The 13666-nt window shown below is 59.0% G+C and overlaps 1 protein-coding gene across 8 annotated transcripts in view; it reads left to right on the top strand.

Annotated features, from left to right (window-relative positions):
* The window catches only part of EPN1 (epsin 1), a 21156-nt gene extending 7740 nt beyond the window's left edge, over nt 1-13416 (top strand). For 2 of the 8 annotated variants that reach the window (XM_032263111.1, XM_032263110.1), the window contains exons 3-11: nt 3470-3719; nt 6875-6999; nt 7308-7382; nt 7869-7952; nt 9560-9863; nt 10484-10594; nt 10728-10811; nt 12398-12655; nt 12802-13416. In XM_032263111.1, coding sequence (XP_032119002.1) covers nt 3470-3719; nt 6875-6999; nt 7308-7382; nt 7869-7952; nt 9560-9863; nt 10484-10594; nt 10728-10811; nt 12398-12655; nt 12802-13010 — 1500 coding nt within the window. In that variant the 3' untranslated portion in view covers nt 13011-13416. Of the gene's footprint in view, nt 1-3469; nt 3720-6874; nt 7000-7307; nt 7383-7868; nt 7953-9559; nt 9864-10483; nt 10595-10724; nt 10812-12397; nt 12656-12801 lie in introns of all 8 variants that reach the window. The other 6 variants (XM_032263109.1, XM_032263108.1, XM_032263114.1 and 3 more) reach the window with 4 other exon arrangements.
* Nucleotides 13417-13666: the final 250 nt, after the last annotated feature.

Genomic DNA, 13666 nt, shown 5'->3' with positions numbered 1-13666 from the left:
AAAAAATTAGCCAGGCGTGGTGCTGTGTGCTTGTAGTCCCAGTACTTGGGAAGCTGAGATGAGTTACTTGAACCGGGAGGTGGAGGTTGTGGTGAGCCAAGACTGCCAGTGCAAGCCTGGTGTCAGAGAGAGACTCCGTCTCAAAAAAAAAAAAAAAAAAAAAAAAGACTATTGCTTTGTGCAGTTGCCCACTGTTTTTTGTTTGTTTTTAGAAAAGCAAAGGAGAAATAATGACTTATTTTTTGAATTTCTTCTTTTATTTTTTCACTTCTGTAGAGACAAGGTCCTTCTCTGTATTCCAGACTGGAATCCAGCAGTATAGGCATAGCTCACTGAGCCTTGACCTTCTGGGCTCCAGATGTGGTTGAGGAGTAGCTGGGACCACAGGCACATACCACCATGGCCAGCTAATTTAAAATATTTTCAAATTTTTTGTAGAATTGGGGATCTCACTGTGTTGCCCAGGCTGATCTTGAACTCCTGGGCTCAAGCAAGCCTCTTGCCATGGCTTCCCAAAGGGCTGGGATTATATAAACATGAACCGCTACACTTGCTCACTTCTGAAATAAGGGTTTAAATTTTTCATTAAGGAGTAACGTGCTAAGCACATTGTGATTGTGTAGCACAACTAGCTCTTATGCATGTAGACACCTGTGTAGCCTTTGCCTAGAGAGAGGTAGAGGATGCGTCCAGCCTTGCAGGTTCCCTGAGACCCATCTCCCACAAGCACTGTGTCTGAGTTGAGTCTGCTGAGACGGTTCTTGAGCTTTATACACACGGAGTCATGTGGTCGTGTGTGTGTGTCTAGCTTTTTTAGTTCACCGTCACCATCAGGTCAGTGAGGTTGACTGTGCTATTGCATAAAGCAGTTGTTCATTTATTTTGAGGAAGAGTCTCACGGTTGCCTAGGCTGGAGTGCAGTGGCATGATCTCGGCTCACTGCAGCCTCTACCTCTTGGACTTAAGCAGTTCTCCTGCATCAGCCTCCCAAGTAACAGGGATGACTGGCATGTGCCACCATGCCCAGCGAATTTCTTGTTATGTAATTTATTTATTTAGAGATAGGGTTTTGCCATGTCACCCAGGCTGGTCTTGAACTCCTGATCTCAAGCAGTCTGCGCACCTCAGCCTCCCAAGGCACCAGGATTACAGACTTGAGCCACTGGCCCAACCTTATTTATTTATTTTGTTGTATTTATTTATTTTTAAATGGAGCCTCACTCTGTCTCCCAGGCTGGAGTGCAGTGGCGTGATCCGGGCTCACTGTAACCTCTACCTCTCTGATCCAAGGGATCCTCTTGCTTCAACTTATTGAGTAGCTGGGATTACGGGCATGCACCACCACACCTGGCTAATTGTTTTGTATTTGTAATGGAGACAGGGTTTCACCATGTTGAGCAGGCTGGTCTCAAAACCCTGACCACAGGCGATCCACCGGCCTCAGCCTCCCGTAGTGCTGGGATGACAGGCGTGAGCTTCTGCCCCCTGCCATGTTTATTTTTTATTTGGTGTATGTGCTAGTCCCACTGTATAAGTTTACCGTGGTTTATATATGCATTTCACTGTGGGTGGGTATTCGCTCATTTCCCACTTCACAATCTTTTTAGCTGCAATTCCAAAGTCCAGAGAGCTCTAAAAACAAAAGTTTTTCATGATTCACTTGGCACAAAGTGTGGGCATGACTCCCTACCTAGAGGGTTCTCTTCTGTGTTGTATATGTGTTGTTTTCCTGGTCTGAACTCATGAAAATTCGGAATTCCAGAACACAAGAGCGGCAGGAGTTCTGGAGCTGGGACTGCCTTTAGGCTTGGGGCGTGCTGAGGCATAGAAGTGGCTTTCCTTGCTTCCTTTCTCGTTTCCTGTAAATACCTTGAGGGCTGGTTAAACACTAATCTCTGATTACACTGTAAATACTGTTAACACACCTTCCAAAGGCCTTGCCAGAGCTAGGTCCAGCTGCCTTAGAGGGTGAGGAGATATGGATGGTCCTGGCATTTTTCCTGGCACATTTCTCCTTGGTTCAGATGGAGCTTAGCTGTGATAGCTGGCTCCTTCCTTTTTTTTTTTTTTTTTTTTTTTTTTGGCAGTACTCTAGCTCTAAGAGCCCTGGGGGGGTGAAGGCCGTGAAATCACCTGCAAAATCAAAGGTGTGCCTTTTTCTGAGGTCAGTGACCAAGACACCCCCTGCAGAGCCTTAAAGGGGCCATGATCCCCCAAGCCCAGGACTGGAGCCTGAGTTGGGAGAGCCACAGAGACCTTGGTCCCCCGACCCCCAACAAATTAATTTCAACTTGTTGAAAGGGGAGTTTGTTCTTATGAATAAAATGCAAACATGCCAAAGGGTGCAGATTGAATGGTTCTGTTCCCTCCGCCTGTCTGCTTGCTCCCGGTGGTGTCAAACTTGGTTGCCCCTCCCCAGAGAGCCCAGGCCCACACACACCCTTGTGTGGATCTCCTCCCTTGCAGAGCGGGTCAGCTCCTGTTCCAGGCTGTTCAATGCCACTGTGAGGTTTTAGTCAGAAATGGTGACATACTTCAAGCTGAATGCCAAGACCCCTCCCCTTCATTGTGATTTAGCGGATGTGGTTTTCTTGGCCATGTTAGTTTAGATTTTAGTTTTAAAGAAATAGACAGGAGGCCGGGCGCGGTGGCTCACGCCTGTAATCCCAGCACTTTGGGAGGCCGAGGCGGGTGGATCACGAGGTCAAGAGATCGAGACCATCCTGGTCAACACGGTGAAACCCCGTCTCTACTAAAAATACAAAAAATCAGCTGGGCATGGTGGCATGTGCCTGTAATCCCAGCTACTCAGGAGGCTGAGGCAGGAGAATTGCCTGAACCCAGGAGGCGGAGGTTGCGGTGAGCCGAGATCGCGCCATTGCACTCCAGCCTGGGTAACAAGAGCGAAACTCCGTCTCAAAAAAAAAAAAAAAGAAATAGACAGGGCTCCGGGACACTGAGCGATGCCACGGTGGCCGGGGTGACTGCAGTGGCCATATTCTCTTCTTTTGATTGAGATGGAGCTCCTACACAGTGCAGCTCCTACTTTGTATTGAACAGTTCTGTGACATCTGGCCCATTCACAAGGTTGTGCGGTGCCTCTGTCTAGCTCCAGAAAGAAAACCCACAGCCCTCAGGTGGTCCCTCTCTCTCCCTCCCTCCACCCCTGGCAACCCGTAGTCCACTCCCTGTCTCTCTGGATTTGCCCATTCTGGATGATTCGCGTCAGCGGACTTACACGCAGTGTGGCCCTCTGTGCTGGCTTCTGTCGCTGAACGCAGTGCTCCTGTGGCTGGTCCCATCACGGCATCTGTCTGTGCTCCATTCCTTTGCATGGCTGCATGCTGCTCTGTGGGGACAGGCGGTTGTGGGACCCGCACCCAGGCGGCCGCCCCAGGGCCTGGCCTCACTCAGTCTCCAGCCTGTGGTGTCCCGCGTGCTGACTGGGTGTCCCCGTGCCCACCCGCAGGCCATGACGCTGATGGAGTACCTCATCAAGACCGGCTCAGAGCGCGTGTCGCAGCAGTGCAAGGAGAACATGTACGCCGTGCAGACGCTGAAGGACTTCCAGTACGTGGACCGCGATGGCAAGGACCAGGGCGTGAACGTGCGTGAGAAAGCCAAGCAACTGGTGGCCCTGCTGCGCGACGAGGACCGGCTGCGGGAGGAGCGGGCGCACGCACTCAAGACCAAGGAGAAGCTGGCACAGACCGCCACGGGTGAGCCCCCTTCCTGAGGCCCCTGGCGGCCTTGGATCTGTCCTCTCTAGCTGTGGAGGCAGGAGCGACTGAGGCAGCCCCTTTCCCTCTCCTCGCCTGGGCTCCTGGCTCTGCTCTCGCTCGGGCCCTTTCCTTCCCTGGCCACCTCCCCTGCTGCAGCTCTGTACCCTTCCTGCCTCCTGCCTCCTGCCTTGTGCTCCAGGGCAGGCCTGGAACTGGGAACCTTTATCCCGCTCCCTGACAGGCACAGGGCCTGAGAGCAGCCAGTGCTGGGGGCCGGGCTCTACGGGGGACATGCACAGTGACCCCCGAGGGTGCTGTCCTTTTGTCTTCGCTGAGATAAGGGGACATAGGACAGGCAGAGGGTGGTCTGGCATGGCACAGAAGGAAGGCCTGAGGCAGGCCCTGCAGGTTGCTCCAGGCCTCTGGGCCTGTGGAAGGAGCCTTGACAATGCTTGCGTAGGTGGTGGACTCAGGCTGGTGGGTGGTGACCGGCACTGAAGAAAACAGTGGAAATAGTGCATCCTCCATCAGCAGGCCAAGCTCTGTCCCACGGAACATTTCCAGTTCTGTGGGTGGGTGTGTGGGCTCAGACCATGCTGGGAAGTATTGTTTATGGTGGTTGAGAGCTCACAGCTGGGAAGAGACTAGTCCAGCTGCCTATGGCCTGGAGTGAGGCTGGGAGAATGTGATGCTCTTCCTGCTCTCCAGGAAGAGTGGAGGCACCTCAGCGGAGGTGTGTGAGATGGGGTGAGGCCACCGGAGCACTGGCCTGGAGGTGGAGTTGGGTCAGCCAGGCTGGCACAGACAGCAGGGAGGGCCCGTGGCCCCCATGGTGTCCAGCTCGAGGGACTGGACTGGTCTAGTGAAGTCTTGACTGGTCTCATTTGGGATCACTGTTCAACACCGATGGGGAGACACAGGCATGGCCGAGACTCCAGAGTAGGGACCCACAAACCTGTATACAGCATTAGAGCAGAGAGAGTTCGAAGTGGAGGGAAGGAGGCTGGCCTGGCTGGGGAGTGCTCATAGCTGGGGATACCAGGAGGGAGTGTGGGCGGCAGAGAGGGCTCGTCAGCTTGAGATGGGTGGGCAGCATAGAAGGGCTAGTCAACTGGAGGTGGGTAGGCAGGCGGCATAGAGGGGCTGGCCAGCTCCAGGCAGGCAGGCGAGTGGGTATCGAGGTTGGGGTGGACTGAGGTGGGACGTTGGCAGGAGCCGGGAACGACTTCAGGGCAGAGGCCTGTGGGTGGGAGATCCTGGCTTGGGGGTCATCGGACTCTGTGCAGGGCCAGAGCCAGCGTCCTCTGCTTTGCTGGCTATGCTGTCCAGTCCCAGCTTCCTAGCCCTTCTGGCAGATGCTGGGAAGCGGCTGCGCCCCTCCAACACTCAGCAAGGACTCTGAAATTTGAATTTCATGTCGTTTTCACGTCTTTTTTTAAGACTTTTAAATTGTTATTTAATTTTTTAAGGTAGTGCTCTGAGTTTTTGCCCATCTTGTTGCATTCTTTTCATTTTTTTTCCAACCATTGAAACATGTAAATGCCTGTCTTAGACCTTCTCAGGTCAGCTGTGGCTGCCACTATGGTGTGCTGGCTCCTGTCCTGGAGTGAGCTGTGGGGAGGCTGTGGCTGGGGAGGAGGATGGGGGCAGCTGGGGAGTGCGCCCTGAGACTCCCAGTGGGCAGCACCAAGGGTGGGTGCTCCGGTGATGGGAAGGCCTGAGTGTTGCTGGCTGGGTACCGGATTACCTGTGATGTGGGAGGCAGGGCCCTAAGGGCTGCGGGGCGCTGGATTTAATCACCACCAGGTTGGCGGGTTAGGGGCATTTGCAAGTTACAGGTTCGGCGATGGGGTGTAGATTCCTAGCATCGACCTCTGAGAGTCCTCAGAGTTTAGGAGGGAGTCGCTGGGGCAGGGAAGGGGAGGAGGGGCCACGGGGGTGTGGTCCTACCCCTGCGCTGGCGTCACCTATGCCCCACGCTGCCCTTCTATCTGCCCATCCCCCCAGATGGCCACTTACCCACCCAAGTCTTTTAGCCCCTGCTGGTTCTCTCATCCTCACCTCACACATCACCCCAGATGGTCGCTCTTCGCCATGCTCTGCTGTGCACGTGCCCCCTGGGGCACCCATGCACCTAGCCCTGCTGGGCTTGCCACCCAGGGGCCAGCCTGGGGCCCCTGCTCCCTGTGCAGGTGGGGCCGCCAGACGGCTGCCTGCTGTGGCTGGAGGTGAGGGGAAACCAGGGCCTGCTTATGGAGGAGAGGCCTGAGCCTGGGCCTTGGGAAGGGTTTGGAGGGAAGTACAGGCACCGGTGCAAGGCATCTTGCAGCTGGAGGAGCAGAACTTGTTGACAAGTCCACTGTGGTGGGGTGGGCGGGGCAGGGGGGCAGGGTCCACTCTGGGGCTCTGGAGGCTGGGGCAATGGCCCTAGGCCTGGATGGAGCCTTTCCCCTGGACTGTGAAGCGGCCGGGGTCCACAGGCCTTGGGGGTGGAGAGGGCAGTCAGGACAGAGTGTGAGGGCAGACGGGGGTCGTTGAGAGGATGCTGTGGTTGAGGCTGGGGATGTCGGCCCCTTCCTGGCAGGTCTGGCCCTGCCTTCCTGTGTCCTCTCTCCCTTCCTGCTCCTGGAACCAAGGGCTCCTCACTGGCCCACTCCCCAACCCTGGCCGGGTCTTGGATCCCACTGTCAAACCAACGCTGTTCTCCCTGGCGAATTCCAGTTGTTCCCTGCTAGAGCTACTGCACTCAGCAAGTCTTGGACACAGGCCTGGGAGAACCCTTCCTCCCATCCCTTGGGGCCCAGCAGCAGACCCCAGGCAGCAGAGAGTCCGGGTGGTGGCAGGGCTCAGAGGCCCCCAGGGTTCCCCACCTGCTTATCAGGCCGACTTTTGCTCCTGTCCTTCCCCGAGGCCTGGCCTCTCCTGTGGGTGGGGCTGCCTGCACCCCTTCTTGGGAACCCTGCATCTCTGCCCCTCCTCCTCTGAGCACCTGGTATCTGGTCCCTGCCTCTCAGTACTGGTCTTGGCCTTCAGAGGTTGGAGGTGGGAGACGGCAGGGGTTTGGAAGCAGAAGCCCCGGTCTGTCTGTCCATGGGGTTTCCTGTCTCTTGTTCCCTGGCCTGGGTCTCACAAGTTTCTCCCCCATCCTCCAGCCTCATCAGCAGCTGTGGGCTCGGGGCCCCCTCCTGAGGCAGAGCAGGCATGGCCGCAGAGCAGCGGGGAGGAGGAGCTGCAGCTCCAGCTGGCCCTGGCCATGAGCAAGGAGGAGGCCGATCAGGTACTGGGTGTGCGGCCGCGGCTACCTGCCCGCTGCCCGCCTCTGCGCCTCACCTCAGGCTCCTCCTGGCCAGACGCGGGCCTGGCCTTCACTGTCACCGCTCCATGTGCTGTCACTCGCCTCCTCCCCAGCCTGCCTCATCCTCACCCCTCTGTCCCTCTGCGTGTCCCTCTCTGCCTGTCCCTTCCTGGTTCAGGGACCCCAAGCCCTCTCTTTCTTCAGCCCTATCTGACCCTGGCTCTGCCTCCACCTCTGTGACTCTGGCTCCGGCCCCTCCCGCCATGCCCCTCACACTCTCTCTCCCCCAGCCCCCGTCCTGCGGCCCCGAGGACGACGCCCAGCTCCAGCTGGCCCTTAGTTTGAGCCGAGAAGAGCACGATAAGGTCAGAGCAGCCTCTTTGTCCCCGCCTCTGCCAGGGGCTCCCCTCAGACCAGCCCCGTCTCGTCCCTTCCTGAGTTCCCTTCTGCCATCCTGCTGGGCCGAGGTCCACAGGCTCATGTGAGATGAAACGCCAGAACCTTCAGCCGTAGGATGTAGGACCTCAGGTCAGACAGAGCCTGGGTGGCGGCTAGCGCAACTGTGCCATTGCTCCTTGGGTGACCAGGGTACCCCCCTCTCCAGGTACAGGAGACACCACTCAGGCGGGTACCTGTCCTCCCTGGGTGCCCCAGCACAGCCCCACCCCCTCAATCCCTGTGTCCCACCTGACCTCTGACCCAGGTGTCCCACCCCCATTCATACATCGTCCGCATCCCATCGACTCCTTTAGCTGCCTTTGTCGGGATGGGAGGGGTCGTTGGGCTTCCGGGCTGGGGTGGCACTGTGGCTCATGTTCTTGCTTCTCCCTGGCGCTGCCTGTGCCCCCCAGGAGGAGCGGATCCGGCGCGGGGACGACCTGCGGCTGCAGATGGCGATCGAGGAGAGCAAGAGGGAGACCGGGGGCAAGGAGGAGGTGAGTGGGGCTCCCGAGCGCATCCGTCTGTGCCGTCACTCACTGCTGCGTGGCTGGGTGCTTGGAGCAGAGACTAAGAAACAAGGGTTTCCAGCCCCGGCCTACTTCTCCCTCCCTCCTGGGGTGAGGCCGGGGACTGACCAGCCTGCCCTGTGGCCACCTCCTGTGGTCAGCGCTGGTCATCCCCCTTTGGGCCGAGCACTGTGAGGGCCACCACCAGACGTCACAGCTGGATGAGGGAGGCCCAGAATAGGCCAGCAGCCTGACACGGCCATGGGAGGAGGGCTCCAGGCTCTGCTGTCTGTCCCACTTTCTCGGCACTTCCTTGGTGCCAGGCCGTGTGCTGGTGAGCGAGGGAGGCATGGTCCCACCTTTCCAGACAGTGTTTCTGTGGCGTTCTGTGCTCTGCAGCTGAGGAGCAAACCCACAACCTTGTGCGTCCAGGTCATGCTTCAGTGCTTCTGTATGACGGGATCTGCTGGCTGGTTCTGTTTCGAGTCAGGGCTGAGGTCGCTCATGCTGCTGGGCCTGGGACATCCACACGAGCTTTGCCCTCCAGCCTCCTTCCCTGGCCTCTCCCGGGTCACTAGTCTGTCCCAAGTGTCCTAACAGCACAGCAGCTGCTGCTCCCTCCCCCGCGGAACAAGCTTATTGGGCTGGGTTGGAGTGTACGCTCGCCAGCCTACACTGCTGTTGATCTCAGTGGGTCCTGAGGTCAGCCTGGGTTCGAGGGGTGGGGACGAGACCCCTCTCCATGGGAGGCAGCAGGCAGCTTGTGGCCGCCAGGCACAGTGGGGCTTTCTTGGTAGATGGAAAGCCTCTTTAGGTTAGCGTTGGTCAAGGGGCCTCTGTCAGTGTCCACCACAGCTCAGAGTGACCCCAGTAAGGGCTGCCCTGCTGGAGGAGTGCCAGGTCTCACCCATCTCTTCTGCTCCTGCCCCAGAGTCAGCTCTTCTTCCGCTCACAGCCCCCCCGGGCCTTTGCCTCACAGTGCTGACTGGAGGTGTTTGCATGAGTATGTGGGGGTGCCTGCCCTTTCCGAGACTGGGGCTCTGGTTAGCCAGGCCTGTCGTGTGCCCACCCCCAGAACACAGGACCTTGCTGCATGTGCGTGTGGCACGGGAAGGCCTGCAGCGTGATGACTGCGGGGCCATGTGGGGGCGTCATGAGAGGTGCTCAAGGTGGCCTGAGTGGCGGTTAACAGGGGCTTTCCGGGGAAGGCGTGGCACGGGCTGGCTAGAGAAGGCGCGGTGGGCAGAGGGAGGGCTCAGCTTCTGTCCTCAGTCATCAGGGCCAGGGGACCTGGGAGCAGGTGGAGTGAAGGGACCGCCCTGCTACAGTGTGGAGAGTGGGTGCAGACAGGGGTGGAGGCCGTGTTGGGGTGCCCTGCGGTGGGGGAGGTTGGCAGAGGTGGTCCGACCCCAGGATGTACGAGGAGGGAGCACAGATGGTATGTTTGGGGCCTGCTTCCCTCTCATCCCTTCTTAATGGATGATTGCTGTCTGGACGCCCAGGGCCTGGCCACCTCCCCAGCTTGGTGCCCGGCTTGGTCTGTCCCGGGCTTCCCACCGCTTGTTCATGCTCCTTCTCTTCTCTCTCCCCCACAGTCGTCCCTCATGGATCTTGCTGATGTCTTCACAGCCCCAGCTCCTCCCCCGACCACAGATCCCTGGGGGGGCCCAGCACCCATGGCTGCTGCCATCCCCACAGCTGCTCCCACCTCGGACCCCTGGGGTGGCCCCCCTGTCCCTCCGGCTGCTGATCCCTGGGGGGGTCCAGCCCCCACGCCAGCCTCTGGGGACCCCTGGAGGCCTGCTGCCCCTGCAGGACCCTCAGTTGACCCTTGGGGTGGGACCCCAGCCCCTGCGGCTGGAGAGGGGCCCACGCCGGATCCATGGGGAAGCTCCGATGGTGAGTGTGTGGCCCGCTTGCAGGCAGCCTCCGAGCCTGTGTGCACCTGTCCTTGTTTGGCTGTGCCCTTGGACAGGGACAGATGCAGCCAAGTGGCGCCAGGGCAGTGGTGGGGGCGTCCTGGGTGCAGGGGAGGGGCCAAGAAGGGTCGGATGAGAGCCCAGCACAAGGTGTGTGAGATTGTGCTTTGGAGGACATGGTAGGGTGCGGTGGGGAGGGCGGGCAGCTCAGCCGAGGGGTCGAGGCTACAGCCAGGGCAGAGCCTGTGTGTTGTAGGCATCTGGGGAGGTCAGTGGCTGGAGCTGGGAGGTGCAGGTGGAGAAGGGGCCTGATGCCCAGCTGGACGGGAAGGGTAGGGAGCCATGGGAGCTGAGGAGGGCTGGGCAGGTCTCGCAAAGGCCGTGGGGAAACCCCTCGCCCTAGCTGGAGTTCCAGGGGCAGAGCCTGGCAGTGATGCCCAGTTGGAACTTGAGCGTGTGTGCAGGAGGCCGGGTGGGGTTGGCCTCTGGGGGGCAGTGGGGAGGCTTTTTGTGAACAGCCACAGATTCAGAGGCGCTGGTCCCCTTAGCCACCCAGGCATTCAAGGTTGCCAGCCCTCAGGCTCTTCTGTCATCACCCAGGTGGGGCCCCGGTCAGTGGACCCTCCACCTCTGATCCCTGGACACCGGCCCCGGCCTTCTCAGACCCCTGGGGAGGGTCACCTGCAAAGCCCAGCACCAATGGCACCACAGGTACTGGAGTAGGGGGTGGGAACAGAGCCCCGGGTGGGAGTGGGTGGGAGAAGTTAGTGTCCAGCATCCTAAGGGAGGGGTGGACGCCTGGACTGGAGGGAGTGCTGAGCAGAACATCCTGACCCCACAGCAGCTGGGGGCTTCCATACAGAGCCCGACGAGTTCTCTGACTTCGACCGACTCCGAACGGCCCTGCCGACCCCCGGGAGCAGCGCGGGTGAGCCTCTGCCCTCCTTCCCAGCGGCCAGAGGGAGCCTCTCTGGCTCTTCAGGAGCACTGTCCCCTGCTGCTCTGTCCTGCTCCAGGCAGGGCCTGCTGGACTTAGGGATGAAAAGTTCAGGTGGATGTGGGGGCCAGAACCATCCACCTGTCTTTAAGAGAGTATGCTTCTTTATTTTAGAGAGATTGCAGACTTAGAGAAAAGTGGAGAGTGCTTCTCATGGGTTCCCACCCAAATGTTGACCTCTGACCCTCTCTGCCTCCACATCACTCGAATGCCTTACAAACTACAGGTGTGTCAGAGAACAGGGACTGTCTTGTCCTGTGCAGCAAGCTCCATGGACTGGGGTGTGGAAGGCAGCCCAGGTCTTCACTCACCTGCTGGCAGCGCCAGGGCCAGGGTGCATCCTCACGAGTGCTATGTTACCTGCTATGTTAGGCTCACTGGGCCTTTCAGCTGGCACCCCCCCACCCATGATGGCCCGTCTGCTGAGTCCCCAGGTGGCTCTTCCTCCATCAGGCGTGTCTGAGGTCATGGTGGGCTGCTAGTGCTTTGCCATGGCCCCGCTGTCTGTCCATGACGAGTCATGTCGGCTTTGATCACTTTTAGTTTTTTTTAATTGAGCTGTTATTGAAGCACAGGTTGTGGTACAGAACCCTGCTTCCACTGACCGAAGGCAGGCACCTTGCCGGAACTGAGCACAGCCCACCCCTTGTCTCAACTAGGTGAATGTGGAGGAGCTTCCAGCCTGCAGGTTCCCTTCTTTTAGGCCCTCTTTTATCCCATACAAACATGTGCATTTTTCAACGTTAGATAGAATTCCTAAATCTATTTGAAAAGAAAAAATCAGGCCGGGCAGGTGGCTCATGCCTGTAATCCCAGCATTTTGGGAGGCCGAGGGGGGCGGATCACGAGGTCAGGAGTTCAAGACCAGCCTGACCAACATGGTGAAACCCCGTCTCTACTAAAAATACAAAAATTAGCTGGGCGTGCTGGCACACCCTGTAGTCCCAGCTACTCTTGGAGGCTGAGGCAGAATTGCTTGAACCCGGGAGGTGGAGGTTGCAATGAGCCGAGGTCGCGCCACTGCACTCCAGCCTGGGCAACAAGAGCAAAACTACACCTCAAAAATAAAAAAGGACCTCCAGCCAACAGACATCGTCTCACCAGCCTGGAACACATGTCTGCGCTGTCTGTCCTCGTGGAAGCTCCCGCTGGGGGCCGTGTAGTCAGGGAGCGTCTGAGGGCAGGTTCCTGTGAGCCTTTAGGTGCCTGTGACAGGCCCACGCTGGCTTAGAGACCCTGTACAGCCCATCCCTGAAGCAGGTGCTCCCTGTGGTTGTCACGGTTATACCTGGGTCTGCCATTCCTCTTGAGTTTGCTCACTGCAATCAGACCTATCTCGTTTGGAATCTGGGCTGATATGCGAGCTTTTGGCCTGGGCAAGCTATGCCTCAGTTCCTCCTTCCCAAGGCCTCCGGGCACCGGGCCCTTTGAGCGCCTCCCATGACGGCCCGTACTGCTCCTGTGCTGCAGCTTCACCGCTGTCTGCTCCCTCTGAGCCCCTCTCCCGCTCCTTCTAGGGGAGCTGGAGCTGCTGGCAGGAGAGGTGCCGGCCCGAAGCCCTGGGACGTTTGACATGAGTGGGGTCAGGGGATCTCTGGCCGAGGCTGTGGGCAGCCCGCCACCTGCAGCCACGCCAACTCCCACGCCCCCGACCCGGAAGACGCCGGAGTCATTCCTGGGGCCCAATGCAGCCCTCGTCGACCTGGACTCGCTGGTGAGCCGGCCAGGCCCCACGCCGCCTGGAGCCAAGGCCTCCAACCCCTTCCTGCCAGGCGGTGAGTGTGGCCCCATTCCCTGCCTGCACCCTCCCTGTGGGTCCCACCAGAGCAGGCACCTTACGCCCCTGCCCACACGTGCTGGATGGACAGGGGTGGCTGCGCTGCTGACTCTGTTCCGTGTCTCTGGTTTTCTCTCCCTGCAGGAGGCCCAGCCGCCAGCCCCTCTGTCACCAACCCCTTCCAGCCCGCACCCCCTGCGACGCTCACCTTGAACCAGCTCCGTCTCAGTCCTGTGCCTCCTGTCACTGGAGCGCCACCCACATACATCTCTCCCCTTGGTGGGGGCCCTGGCCTGCCCCCCATGATGCCCCCGGGTCCCCCGGCCCCCAACACTAACCCCTTCCTCCTATAATCCAGGGCTGGAGGGGGACCTGGCCCCGCCTGGCTGCCCCCATTCCGGCTCTCTGGGAGATCAGCGTTGTGAGTGCATGTGAAATGGGGGTGTGCGCCCCCGGTGCCCTTCCCTGTCCTGGGGCCCACTCACACTACACCCTCTTCCCTTTCCCACCCTGCCTCCCGGGAGAGAAACTGGACATGGGGCTTGGGGAGGGAGCTGGCCAGAGGAAGACCCTTTCCCGTGGCATTAGAGGGGGAAGGGCGGCTGGGGCCCCACATGTTCCCCTCCCTCAAATTCCCAACCCCAGTCAGTGTTTGAGCCTCCTTGTTCCCCTCACACACCCTCGGTGAACCCTTGGTGATGATTTTGGCAACTTTGTGAATAAATGGCACTCCCATGGGTGTGGCCCCCCAGGTTCCCACCTGTGATTCATGTGCCCCTCCAAGCCCCTTTGTCCAGTAACCCAGGGCTCAGGTCCTGTCTCGGGGGTGGCTGGGTTGAGGGTAGGACGGCACAAGGTCTGGTGGAGCTGCAGCCCATGCAGGTCCAGGCACTGGAAGGCCAGAAGTGGCCAATTGCTCCCGGTGCAGGAGGCCCTGCTCTGGAGAGCTCATGAGGGTCTCAGGTGTGGGGGCTTCAGACACATGCTTGTGCTTCGGGGACACCAGGAT

Source organism: Sapajus apella, unplaced genomic scaffold (genome assembly GCF_009761245.1).
Source record: "Sapajus apella isolate SASKATOON/1434 unplaced genomic scaffold, GSC_monkey_1.0 scaffold135, whole genome shotgun sequence".
Taxonomy (NCBI): domain Eukaryota; kingdom Metazoa; phylum Chordata; class Mammalia; order Primates; family Cebidae; genus Sapajus; species Sapajus apella.
This window is presented reverse-complemented; position numbering and strand designations above follow the sequence as displayed.